The 14,200-nt window shown below is 37.2% G+C and overlaps 1 protein-coding gene and 1 long non-coding RNA gene across 4 annotated transcripts in view; both read right to left on the reverse strand.

Moving 5' to 3' along the window:
* LOC131547811 (uncharacterized) overlaps positions 1-14,200 on the reverse strand; it is a 181,390-nt gene that overhangs the window by 79,115 nt on the left and 88,075 nt on the right. The window lies entirely within an intron of this gene.
* On the reverse strand, positions 42-12,283 carry LOC131547523 (NLR family CARD domain-containing protein 3-like). Of its 3 annotated transcripts, XM_058788165.1 has the most exons (10): positions 12,022-12,278; positions 11,471-11,585; positions 10,733-10,884; positions 7,889-8,011; positions 7,443-7,565; positions 5,335-7,242; positions 4,958-5,131; positions 4,029-4,202; positions 2,406-2,452; positions 42-2,060 (listed from the first exon to the last, which is right to left on the reverse strand). In XM_058788165.1, exons 3-10 carry the CDS (start codon positions 10,822-10,824, stop codon positions 1,525-1,527), a joined length of 3,177 nt encoding a protein of 1,058 aa, XP_058644148.1. In that variant the 5' UTR covers positions 10,825-10,884; positions 11,471-11,585; positions 12,022-12,278; the 3' UTR covers positions 42-1,524. The 3 variants fall into 3 exon arrangements, 2 of the variants coding, with proteins under 2 accessions (XP_058644148.1, XP_058644155.1); XM_058788172.1 differs by lacking the exon at positions 7,443-7,565; XR_009272959.1 differs by lacking the exon at positions 42-2,060 and having other exon boundaries at positions 2,415-2,452; positions 3,908-4,202; positions 12,022-12,283.

The raw sequence follows: 14,200 nt of genomic DNA on the forward strand, positions 1-14,200 counted from the left end.
TTTTTTTGTTTTTCAATATAAATGACAACAAATGCAGCACATCTGTTGATATGGATTTGTTTATTCTGAACAGTGTCAAACATACATTTCTTCCAACATATAATCCATATTGGGATATATATGCATGAATAACTAATGCTCCAAATGCTTAAAAAAAACAAAAAAAGAAGATTAAAGAGAAGAATTTTGGCACTCAAGCAGCTTTTCTTTGTTTTTGACAAAAAAAAAAATGACATCCTACAAAAGAAAGGTTTGAGTGTAAAGGCAGCATGTGCCGTATGTCTGTAAATTCTGTAAATTTGAACTATAAACACATTACTGACAGACAGTGAATGTGATTCACCAGGTGAAAATATTAACTGAGAAAAAAACAGTAAGCCAGTGCTACGTTTGTCTGAAGCTGTTCTATTAAAGATATATTTTACCTAAACTGGTCCTTAAAAGTTACTTTCACTGCTGCAACATTATGAAGTTTGATTATTCATTAATATTTTGTAATTCATTTTGACTGTTTCCACAAAGCACAATTTTAGCTTATCTGAGAGAAAAGTTTTGATAGAATCAGTTCAAAACACGAGGAAAAAAAACAAATCTGAAAATATAAATATAAAAAGTTAAAACGTCAAAGAAGCAACAAAACAAAATAAATATGAAGCACTCTAGCAAACATAATTGTGTAAAAAAAATGTTGAATGTGAAATGTCAACGTTGAACACAGAGTGAGCCAAAAATGACTTCACAACAAAACACAGATATTGAATACATTATCTTAAAAAAATCATTTCAGCGTCGCAGAAGATGATCTCATTTAAATCAGGCAGTGGCTATTTGCACAATAGATGCTATTTAAACTAAGTGAAAATAGCATATTCTTTTAGCAATTTACACTATTTTAAAACAGCAGTATTTTCTGCTATTTATAATACTTATTGCAAATACCTGATCAGTATTGTAGTACATTATAAAACAGTATGCAACAATAGCATATTATAACAGTAGCAGTTTCTGACAATCCTGACACAAATGGAAAGAGGATAAAAAAAATCCTACAAAAAGAGAATCACTCCCAGAATCAGAAGAAAAAAAAAAAAACAACCTCATTCAACATTTCTTCTCTCACTACCTCTGGATTTACGATCATCTGTAATCTTGACATTGAAGAAGCCAGCGATCTGTACAATTCACCATCAATACAGAGAACAATATGGATGTCTCTTTGCACACACAAAGTCATAAAACACACACACACAAACGCACACGCACGCACACAAACTCTCATTTCCAATTAGTACTTTTAAATGCATATACTGTAACATGGGAAAACAGATTTGCTCAACGTTTAGCCGTACACTAGCACGTAAATGAGCTAAAGGCAAAAACACTAAAAACGTCAACTTACAAACGTTACACCCCCATGAAATCAAAATAAAAAGTTATGAAAGAAAAGAGGAAAAATATAAGATTCTGTCTGCTTGAACAAATAGAGCATTTGTTTATGATGTCTCAATTGTTTCACACAGCAGATTATTTAATCTGACATAGAGACAATGAGGATTGAAACACCCTGAATCCAGCATAGAGGGGTTCAGTGAATGTGGTGTTGAATGTGTGTAAGTGTGTGAGTGTGTGTGTGTCAGAGACACTGAAGTACGAGAGAGAGCCGGCCGACACGTCCACATACACTCCTACTCTATTAGAGGATGAAGGGGCTGGTATGTCAGTTTTCTTATTATCATGCCAGGCAGAATATCTGTCATCGGTGCAGTACAAACTCCAGGATTTGTCATTGTATCCAAACCAAGATTCACTTCCTCCTTTCCTGATGATTGCTTTATATGTTACTGCTATATAAGCCCATCCACTCCATTCAACCTCCCAGTAACAGCGTCCAGACAGACTCTCTCTACAGAGAACCTGCTCATGCTGCTCAAATCTCTCTGGATGATCTGGAGGATCAGGATACCCCTGTGGCTCTTTGTCATGTCTTGCCTTTCTGTTGTCCTCAGACAGGATGAGTCGAGTGTGTGCTGTGTTTGGATCCAGTGTGAGATCACAGGCATCTGAACACAAGACGAGACATCACAAGTACATTGAGGACAGTTTTCAGAGGTGTGTGTGTTCTGATATATATGGATGAGGAATATAATGACAAATTTAATAGCACAGGCATTACAATATAAACATTGTTTATGAGGACACTCCCTGTAAACCAAATGGGTTAAAACATACTAAACAGCGATTATTTAATAATCTAAAAATGCAGAAAGTTTTGTATGAGGAGTAGGCTGAGGGTAAGGGGATAGAAAATACAGTTTGTACAGTATAAACACCATTACGCTCAGGGTGTGTGTGTGTGTGTGTGTGTGTGTGTGTGTGTGTGTGTGTAAGAGAGAGAAAAGACCTACATTTTCTCAGTCCTGGGATGATTCTCAAAGGGGCTCCATAGTCAAAACTACACAGAGACAAATACAAGCCACTGATGAATAATGTTTGATGATTTAAAGTGTGCAAGAATGTGCAAAAATATCTGTGTATTCATTGATTTTAAAATGCTCAGATTTCTTAACAAAGAATTCAAACAGAGAACACAGGAGTCAAATTTGCAAGCTATTGCACACTAATACCAAAACCCCATCTCAGCTGTGCAGAATAGTGGAATGAGCATTTTTTCAATCATTTAAGGAACACAGCATTCAATTGAGTTGAGTAAGCAATGCAGAAATTCTGATATTTTCAAAGGGTTCACAAACTTATACTTGCTACTGTACATATTAACTTGTGTAACTTATTCACCCAACCAGGGATGGAAAATAACTTCACTCAGTTTGGTTACTAAATATTTAATGTCCCAGCCATTTAGAACTTATGCTAAACAAACATGTCAGAAATAAACCAAATTATCAAAGTCACAGCTTAGATATATATTTTGTATAAAAACTGATTCTGAATCATTGAATTGCTTGCAAAGCAACTGAATTTTCGCTTTGCGATATTTAAGGGGTTAGTTCACCCAAAAATGAAAGTCATATACACCTAGGATGCTTTGAGGGCGAGTAAAACATGGGCTAATTTTCATTTTGGGATGAACTAATCCTTTGAGATTTGTTTGCAGATTATGAAAATACCAGTCCTACCGGTTGCAATAGTCTCAGCAACTTCTCTCATAAAACAGCATTTATTTTGTAAGTTGTAATATCCAAACATAGCTCAATCCAAAATAATTATTTACTGGCAAACACATTGAAGATTCGGGAACAGACTGCCAATTCAAAAAGTGATCTGCTGTTTCCTCACAAAACTTAACATACTGAACTGAGCTTATTGAAGTCTCTCCTCAGTTGAAGCCAAAAAAGCAAACCTGTTCTCACTCCCAAAGACAATAACAACAAAATCCATGCCCCAAAATATAATGCTGTTATGACAAATTATGCTGAAATTGCTATGCATCAATAGCAATGAAAGCTAGTGAAAAAGGGTGATAAGAAATGCAGAAAGTTTTGCCACAAGACACAAACTCATTAGTGCAAAATACACAATACATAGATCTTACAGCCTAGGGTGAAGTCATTATCTACATTATATTTATGCCAAATCATTGTCAATGTAATTTAATGGAAAGCAATGTGAATGCCACTCTGTGCTATTTGAACAGCCTCTTAAGTTATAGTTTGGTGCTGCTGATGCTGTGTGGTGCTGCTAGTATACACATTCACTGAAAACAATACGTTTGAACTTTGGACTAGAAGTGCTGCATTGTTAGTGTGTGAGCATCTTTACGCTTTGTTTTGCTCATTCTGGAAGCTCTACCTAAAGGAAATGATCTGATAACGATGGCATTAAAAAAATAAAATACAGCACATGATTTATTAATAACTGGCCAAATTAGGTAGTGAGTTGACGGTGTTACCTGCCATGGTTCATTTCACCCGCATTTGGCAGGTTAGTGGGCCTTCATCTCAGTTTGGTTCAGGGTTTGAAATTATCAGTATTAGTGATCTTGAGTAAAACCCCCTCATTGCCCCACATACCGGAGTATCTTCAGTTTATAGTTTGGATCCTCCAGTCTGTGTTTGAGCAGCTGGACTCCTGATGGTTCTGGGTGATTGTAGCTCAGATCCAGCTCTCTCAGGTGTGAGGGGTTTGAACTCAGAGCTGAAGACAAATAACCACAGCCTTCCTCTGTCACCATACAGCCAGACAACCTACAGAAATGCAACAACAGGAAACAAGGGATGGCTTTAATATTAGTGTGGAACCTTAATCTGTAAATATCATAACTCAACACATGAATGACTTCAAGGTGCAGTAGGAGATTTTATAAAATGCTAACTTTAGCCTGATAGCACTGAAAGAGAACGTCTCACCCTCCATGCAATCGCGTCTAAAGCCGCACCCCCTGCACGCATATACGCTCAATAACAGAGACAACATTACTACAATAGGTTACATCAGCGGTCGCGGTCGGAACACAGTTCATGCACGTAGCTCACGTCTAACGAGCCGGTTATCTGAATCAAGTGTGTTAACTAAGAGAGACATGCAAAATATGCAGAGCGGGGGGCGCGAGGACTGGAATTGGGAACCGCTGGGCTACATCATGTGTCATTCACCGGTGAGAAAACTTTATAGTGCAGTTAGTAAAAGAACTACAATACCAGGAAGGAAGATCGGTTTGTTGATGTTTGTCTGCCAATCTCGTATCCTGTCTGCGCGAACCGGGTGCGCAGAGGTATGCTAATACATACTTTGACAGGCAGGTAGGAAAGCCAATTAAAACGTTCGGACCAAGCGTTTTGATTAGATGAACATTTCTTGGTCCTACACCTTCCACAGAATATATAAATACATTTAGACCACTTAATGATTGCTATTGCGACGTGAAGAGTCTTTCAACCAGCATAATAAAAAATGTTTCTGAAGACAGTCACTTATTGCACCTTTAACGTGAGACTCAAACCTCAGTATCTCCAGCTGACAGTTTGGACTCTTCAGTCCATCAGAAATAATCTTCACTCCTGAATCCTGCAGGTCATTGTTACTCAGATCCAGCTCTCTCAGAACAGAGTTTGAAGATTGTAAAGCTGATGATACAATTTCACAATCCTGAGCAGTGAGATTACAGACAGCAAGACTGAAAGACACAAAAATCAATGTCTTAAACTCATTCTGTAATTGGTATTTCAATAATATCAGTGTCTTCTACTAGAAAGTTTAAAAAGGACAGAATATACTCAAGATGTACAGTATCAGTCAGTCTTTTATCAATGGTATAACAACAAACTATAATTCCATTGATAAAAGAATGTTTAATTATGCCTTACAGTAAATACTCACAGAGCTTTTCTGCAGTTGATCACAGCTGGTATCAGTCTTCTCCCCTCGTCTGATGTGTTGTATTTCTTGAGGTCCAGCTCATCCAGCACCTCCTCTGACATCTGAAGCATGTAGGTGATTGTTGAGCAGTGAGCAGGAGAGAGTTTCTTCTCTGAGTGTTTGTCTGATTTCACAAACTCCTGAATCTCTCTGGACAGAGTCTGATCTTTCACTTCCAGCAGACAGAGGAACAGATTGATGGATCTTTCAGCAGAGAGTCCATGTCCATCTTTGATCTTCTCTTTAATGTACTGTGTGGTTCTCCTGATGCTCTCTGAGCTGTTCTCTGTGTGTGTCAGTAGATCCTGTAAGAGTCTCTGATTGGACTCCAGTGAGATTCCCAGCAGGAACCGCAGGAACAGATCCAGGTGTCCATTCTCACTCGCAAGGGCTTTATCTACTGCATCTCTATGCAGATTGTGCATAACATCACAAAACTGCAATGTATCAATATGTATCATTACATAATGGTAAAATGCATAGAAAGCAGCGAGAAACTCCTGAACGCTCAGATGAATGAAGCTGTAGACTTTCCTCTGATGAATCACAGATTCCTCCTTAAAGATCTCAGTGCAAATCCCAGAATACACTGAAGCAACAGTAATGTCTATGCCGCTCTCAATCAGGTCCTCCTCATAGAACATCACATTGCCCTTCATCAGCTGTTTGAAAGCCACTTCAGCAAGTTTCACAATCACTTCTCTGTTGAACTGAAGGAGTTTCTCTGGATCTCTCTCTTCATACTTCTGGTTCCTCATGTTGATCTGAATCAGCAGGAAGTGGATGTACATTTCAGTCAGAGTTTGAGGGATTTCTGCACTCAGATCTTCTTCCAGGAGCTTCTGAAGCACAGTGGATGAGATCCAGCAGAAGACGGGGATGTGGCACATGATGTGGAGGCTTCTTGCTCTTCTGATGTGTGAGATGATTCTGCTGGCTTGATGCTGGTCACTGACTCTCTTCCTGAAATATTCCTCCTTCTGAGGCTCAGTGAATCCCTGAATTTCTGTCAGACGGTTGATGTATTTGGAGGGGATCTGATTGGCTGCTGCTGGTCTGGAGGTGATCCAGATGAGAGCAGAGGGAAGCAGCTCTCCTTTCATGAGGTTTGACATCAACACACCCACTGATGAAGTCTCAGTTACATCACAAACTTTCTGATCATCTGAAAACATCAGTGTGATTCTGCTTTCATCCAGACCATCAAAGATGAACACAACTTTACACGCCTCATAAATCTTTGAGTCCAGATCTTGAAGTTCAGGATGAAAGTCCAGCAGAAGTCTGTGAAGACTGTACTGACGATCTCGGATCAAGTTCAGCTCTCGAAATGGAAGAACAAACATGAAATCTACATCCTGATTGGCTTTTCCCTCGGCCCAGTCCAGAATGAACTTCTGCACAGAGACGGTTTTTCCGATTCCAGCGATGCCTTTAGTAAGAACAGTCTTGATTTGGTCTTTCTCCTCACATCCTGGTTCAGGTGAAGCTTTAAATATGTGATTGCAGTAGATCAGAGTCTCTTGTGAGTGTTTTGTTCTGGCTGTTTTCTCCATCTGTAAAACCTCATGTTCTTCATTCACTCCTTCACTCTCTCCCTCTATGATGTAGAGCTGTGTGTAGATCCTGTTCAGGAGGGTTTCATTCTTTTGGAGTGTCATTCCCTCAAATAATCTCTCATACTTGTACTTCATACTGGTTTTGTGCTGGTCTTTGACTCTCTGCAGGTCTCTAGTCTCCAGTGTGTGTTTCGGCAGGACTACTTCAGTTTTGTCCTGCCTGATATGGGTCTGATAGTGGAATGTAGAGGAAGACACAGATCTGATCGTCTCATGTATCTTCCCCATGCTAAAATTGAAAAGAACAGAGCTGCAAAAAGCAAAAAAAAAATAATAATAATAATGACATTATATTTCTGAAGGTCATCAGCTGTCCTTGTAATCATTGGCAATTAGAAATAAGTTTGCCACTCCTCTCCAAGTTACGCATTTAGCACTATATAATTTTGATTATTAAATCACCGTTCATCTGAAATGCACAACAGTAAATCAGTAAATGTTTATACTAACAGAGGATCGGAGATCTCTTTTCCTTCAATAAATTTAAAAGGTGCTTCCATGGATCTGCTGCTCTTCACAGACACACCGCTGGGTTCTGGAGACTCTGATCTTGGTGTCTTGCTCTTGCTGATACTGACAAAATACAAACAAAACAGCATTTTAGACAATACTTAAATGGTTAAATCACCCAAAAATAAATAGTGTAAATATGGTGTAAATGAGTAATTTCTGTACCTCCATTTAAAGTACATGCCACCCAAACTTTTTAAAAAACTTTAAGCGTCTTCCTAAAGCCTAAATTAAATCTGTTTACCGTCTCTCTTCAGGTTGCACCCCTGTGCAGTGCATATGTTATGTAGTTGGGAGTACATTTAGTGCCATTTCATTTAGATTATTCAATTATTGCTCATCAGAGATGCACTATAGGAAAGTAGTTAATAAATGGTTATACTAACAGAGGATCGGAGATCTCTTTTCCATCACTGAATCTAAAAGCTGTTTCCATGGATTTGCTGCTCTTCACAGACACATTGCTGGGTTCTGGAGACTCTGGTCTTGGTGTCTTGCTCTTGCTGATACTGACAAAAGACAAACAAAACAACATTTTAGACAATACTTGGATGGTTAGTTTACCCAAAAATAAATATTCTGTCTAGTGTTGTCAAAAGACCCGGTACTTCAGTACTAAGTCGGTGCTAAAAACAGTACACGGTACCAGGTTTTTTTTAAGTACCGGTGGTACCGAGTACCCAGTCAACCCGTTTCTTGCTGCGCTATGATGTTTTATTAACAAGGTTCGGGAGGAGCACAATCAGATAATCAGTCTGGCCCAGGTGGAGCATGTCACCTAATCACCTTAACAAGCACATCAGGTGTATATATACAGCCAACTCACCTCTGTTCTATGACAGTTTTCCAGCATCCCATTTCCACCCCAACTTCTCACTCTTAATCTAATTTCATCCCATTCTTGGGATGGGGGGAGTTATCTGGGTTCGGGCTCTATCCCGAGCTCGGAGCCCTCCCTCCTGACAGCACACCAAATATGCTTACTTATTGCCCAATCATATTATATGTTAGTGCGAACTCGTGAACCGAAAGCTGCACTGATGTGCTTATAAAAGCACTGAGACGGTGAAATCAAAAGGAGGAAACACAACAAAACACTTTAAAGACCGACACGCGGATCAAATGAAAGAGTTCAAGCAGGTAAGGCTGGCCGCACACTACAGGATTTTAAAGCTGATTTGCACCCCCGAACGATGGGATGTGGCACCGATTCGCGGCTTGTTACAAGCGATTTTTTTTTTTTTGTTTGTTTGTTTTGGGGGTTTTTTGTCCAAAAATCCTCTATTGTGTGGTCAGAGGTGTAAAAAGTACTCAAAAATTTTACTCAAGTGAAAGTACAGATACTTGGTGAATATTTTACTCAATTAAAAGTACAAGTATCTGGCCAAAAACATACTTGAGTAAAAGTAAAAAAGTACAACTTTACTTTTATTTTTTTAATATTTGAATACAATTTACTTTTTTTCCTAACAGATATACAGAAGTTTTGTTAAAGGGAGAAAACGAAACAAAATGCACAGGTCAAACACATACATGTAGTGCAACAACAACATTTAAAATGCAGCACAGTGGAACACACACACACACACACACACACACACACGTTCGTTTTTGTGAAAAGTGGGGACATCCCATTAGCCACATTTAAATCCAGACTCAAAATTAATCTGTTTAGTTGTGCATTTGTTAAATGAGCACTGCTACGTCCGAACTGATTACACTATGTATAATCATTTTCTATTCTTAACTGTTTTAAATAATTTTTAAATAAATTTTTATATCATTTTGTTTTATTTATTTTTTTTAATTCCTTGTTTTTATTGTTGTGATTACTATTATTTTTAATGACTATTTCATGTCCTTTTATGTAAAGCACTTTGAATTACCACTGTGTATGAAATGTGCTATATAAATAAACTTGCCTTGCCTTGAACTTTTGATTTTATGTATTAGTTAATTTTGAAATTAACCCTAAGAAGAAGAATTGCTATATAACTATTGTTTATTGATAGGTCATGTTATCTAACAAATGGAATCTTATTGTAAAGTGTTTTTAATACTACAGTTTCCAACTATTTGATATACACTTGTCTTAAAATATATGTAATCTTATTTAAATTTATTATAAAAGCTGAGGTTTGTTATTTACTGAAATGTTATATTTTAGCTGGTGTCAATGGTCTAATGTTGCATTTGGTCAGACTCGGCTCATTTCTTTACTGAAGTATATTATATTTTCCTTTTACAGCTGCAGGAAGATCATGAAACACACCAGCAAACCCTCAAACAGACAACAGTTTACAGTTGTTTTTCAGCGGCAGCAGAAATATGACAAAAACTTTTGGGTGAAACTTGTTTACTTTATTTCCCCATGCTTTTATTAGTTGTGGAAAAACTTGAAACAATTTTAAATAAGCATAAAGAATGGTATTGATTTTTGTGCAGTTTATTTTTGTTTAACTTTATTAATAAAAATGTGTTTTTTAATTAGCATGTTTTTGTGTTTTGCTTTGGTACCGAGAACCGTGGATTTTCACTGGTATTGGTACCGAATACAGAAATTTTGGTACCGTGACAACACTAATTCTGTCATTCTGAACATGAAAGACTTTCCTTCTTTGAAACAAAAATTAAGATATTTTAATGAAACCGGAGTAATTTCTGTACTTTCATTCCATGCCACGAAAACTTTGAAGATCCAAAATGGTCTTTTTAAAGGGCATCATACTCTGGACGAGAAGCACAGTGCTGTTTCATGCCACGTTTAAAATTCTAACTCATTGTTTATTATGAGTGTATGCACACTGGCAGCACCACTCAACATCTGTCCACGGCACCCAGGTATTGGGTTATTTGATTGGCTGTCAATGATTTTATTGCTTATCAGCTGGACAAAAATCTTTCTGAATATGATTCAAGTGTCATATTTCCTTTGTGTTGTTGTTGCTATATTAGTGGTGTGGACTTTGGATTATTTTCATTGAATTAGAACAATTATTTATTATTATAGTAACTGTACTTGTGAACAGGCCTTTAATATATAGTTTCATTAACAGGATTCAGTCATCAAAGATAAACATTGAAAATTCAGGTTCAGGGAAGTGATTCTGTGCCTCTTTGTGGATGTTTAAAAGCACTGGTCATTCACCGAGGCTTCTGGCTTCTGGAATGCACTGTAAATTGCTGTGGAATAAAACATCTGCAAAATGTAAAAATGGCTAATGTGTTACCTGAGGTCAAAGGTCACATTTTCATCATTGAACACAGAGGGATGATTCCTCATGGATTGATCACCATTTGATCCAGCAGATGAAGAACTCATTTTAGAGCAAGTGTCCTCCTACTCTCCTTAATCAAAGTGTGTTGAGAGATTGATGCAGACCTTTTATGTGAAAAGATAGAGATAAAACAATGCTTTTGAGTAGTTAAATTATGCTGTTCAATGAAAATGGCACTGGAGATAAAATGCTTTAACCCACTATACACTGCAGTAGACACAATACAATACACCCAAACTGTAGGACCTTGCAGTCTAACTACCTTCCATATAACTACAGAACAACAAAAGATCATTGTTGTACAATTACATCTAAAGTTTAAGCTGTTTACATTAACACTGACCTTTTTCAAATTAAATACTTAAAAGAGGAAGTTAATTTTGAAACTACATGGTATGTGTGTTGGAGCAGGGTTGGAGCTAAACTCTTCAGGACTGTGGCTCTCCAGGACCAACGTTGGCTACCCCAATCTACACATTGAACAGAATCGAATAAAGTTTATATACGACTGTTTTCAGTCTTTAGCTATATAAATGCTTATAGATCTTTTTTTTTTGTATTTATTCAGATGGCAATCTTTCCACAATTTTGCTCAAAACTGTTGCACAGTGAAAACAGAGAAACCAAAACTAAATAGCAGCTCACTTTATATGACTAGATGATTACATAAAGAATAATTTCTCAACTTACCACAAAATATGCAGCAAATACGGTTTGTTTGGCACCCTGTGCTGCCAGTCATTTGATCGTTTTTTGTCTTTTGATTTTCAGTGAAGATGTTTGATCATACAAATTCAGGAAATACCTGTAAAATAACAGTGTTGTCAGATTATTTAATTAAGGAGATTTTACTTTAATTTTATGGTTTTTGTTTGGCAGCTGTTGCTGCCAGTCATTTGACCATTTTATCATCTAACGGTTTTGTTATTGTATTACAGATTATTTTTGTAATTTTACATACATTTGTTTGTGATTTAAGAAAACAGAAAATGTACTGTATAAAACTACAGTAGTTTTTCTGTATTAAACATGCAAATTATTGTAATTTTTAATTAATGTCGTAATCCTTAAAATAACAGACAAGTAGTTAATTCAGAGATAATTTTACAGAGTTTTGACTGCAATTCAAAATAAAAGAAAACAACCTGAAAAAATCACAGTTATTTTCCATAAAATTAAGATTTTTTTTTTTTTTTTTTTACAGTGTAGATGATTACATAAAGAATAATTTCTGAACTTACCACAAATATGCAGCAAATACGGTGTTTACAACATGAAGCTTCCGAATGACGCAGCAGCTTGTTTTTTCTTTTCTATCACTTTCATTTTTAACTCCACCCACCTCTTAAAAAACAGTGCTCCCTGTAGTGGCGCAGAAAACTCTCATGTAATTATTGTAAGCCGCTTTGTTAAATGTTGTTAAATGTGAGCCAAAATCATCACAATTAAAACAACCAAAGACTTAAACTAATATTTATTTAATACACGAGTTTCACAATTTGAGTTGAATTACTGAAATAAATGAACTGTTCCACGACATTCTAATTTATTGAGATTCACCTATATATATATATATATATATATATATATATATATATATATATATATATTCTGTCTCCCTCACTTCTGAAATGATAGCTACGCCCCTGTATTTGCCTGAGAATCTATGATAACCACGAATAACCCAAAAAGCACAAATAAGATATATATATATATATATATATATATTTTATTTTTTAATATTTTTTTTTTGAGGATGAGGAGGAGTTGGTAGGAGGAGAACAGTTGTTCTGAACGCTTTATAAAGCGTTGTAAGTCTTGTAGCCTACTGGAAGTATAGTGCAAGCCTGCAACAATTAGGATTTACATAGGGTGACCATACGTCCTCTTTTCTCCGGACATGTCCTCTTTTTGGGCCTAAAAAAATGCATCCGGCCGGGATTTTTAAATTGCCAAAAATGTCCGGGATTCAGCTTTTGCTTTCTACAGTCGGCATTCATTGTGTGCGTTTTGTATTAGAGCCCTGCGCAGTGATGGGCAAACTTGGCCCTTCCAGGCCACTTTCCTGCAGAGGAAAGTTTGATTAGGGTTGGAGCTAAACTCTGAAGGAAAGTGGCCTGGAAGGGCCGAGTTTGCCCACCCCTGCTCTATCGTATGCAGAGTATTTAAACCTCTTCTGAATGAGCAGCGCTCGCTGTTCACTTTCACTTTCGATTTCGCGATCACGCGCACTCTGTTATAAAGGGAGCACATCTTACATCTTCAAATTAGCTGGGTCCCAGTTGGGTAGCCCAGGTGGGCGCCAGATATCATGTCCCCAGATGCAACCCCTCCCCTATGGGCCCCACATGGGTGTGCTGGTTGGGTCATATCTACCTCCTGCAGCTTGTGTTGGATGCAGGGTTGCCAATTTTTTTTTCCACATAATTGAGCTACTTTTAAACTGTTGTGGCGGTTTTAGTTTCCCCTGGGGTTAAATGTTTGAAATATTGCATAAAATGCATTTGACTGAAATGTTTGTATTGAAACATTTGCATTTGATAAAACTGTGCAAGATGTTAAGTTTTGTGAAGGATGGCCACTACTGTTAGGATGCCTTTTAGCTGTGTTTATGATCAATCTGCATAAGGGTGACTGTACAATATATATTTTAATTAAGGAAATTACATATTTTGAGTTTTGATACGGGATATGGTCACTGGGCTACTTTGGGGGCTTTTTAACCCCCTTAAATTTGCTTCAGATCTAGCAGTATTGCAGATATTAGTCATGGGTAAATGAAGCCTCATTAAGCTTTAAGCTTTTCAGCCAAGTGGTTCACAAAAGGGTTCATTTTTGGAGGCTTCATTTGCTCACAATACCACCTGGTGTTGTTATTTACTCAATATAGTATTATCTAACTTAAAATATTATGTATGGTTAAAAAAATAATCAATAGACTGATCAGTATGCTGATTATTACAATACTGGATGTCTTAATACAGATTGTGAGTCTTAAGGGGCCATCCAGTGGACAGTACAGGTGCTTTCCATTAGATTGTACCAGTGAACTTAAATAACCCGATGAACTTCGGGTGATTTCCAGGATATGACATGTACAAGTAAACAACTTTGATATACGACTCATGTGACCACTTCCAACCAATAGGAGGCCATAGAAAAGTTTTAAAAAAATGGCGGATCTGGCCAAATTCCACCATTAAAAATGGACCAGGTGGGCTGGTAATAAATTGTGGCAAACCAGACAGGCATAACCAATAAAAAACCGGAACTACCAAATATGGTTCGCTTAGACAGAATATAAAAGTGGATGCCCCGACGGACAGAGATTAGATGCGGCGGCCGTCATCTCAGCTTTGTTGCTGTGGTCAATAAAGTTTTATTTTGACATCTGGAACTCTGCTTCTTGAGCTTTATTTA

Source organism: Onychostoma macrolepis, chromosome 01 (assembly GCF_012432095.1).
Source record: "Onychostoma macrolepis isolate SWU-2019 chromosome 01, ASM1243209v1, whole genome shotgun sequence".
Taxonomy (NCBI): Eukaryota; Metazoa; Chordata; class Actinopteri; order Cypriniformes; family Cyprinidae; genus Onychostoma; species Onychostoma macrolepis.

Bases quoted from the DNA above. Each gene is read 5' to 3' on its own strand.
- LOC131547523 (XM_058788165.1), bottom strand. From the start codon at position 10,824: ATGAGTTCTTCATCTGCTGGATCAAATGGTGATCAATCCATGAGGAAT. The intron at 7,566-7,888 runs GTTAGTATAACC...GTATTTTGTCAG, and splicing joins AAAGAGATCTCCGATCCTCT to TATCAGCAAGAGCAAGACAC. The intron at 5,132-5,334 runs GTGAGTATTTAC...TGTGTCTTTCAG, and splicing joins ATCAACTGCAGAAAAGCTCT to TCTTGCTGTCTGTAATCTCA.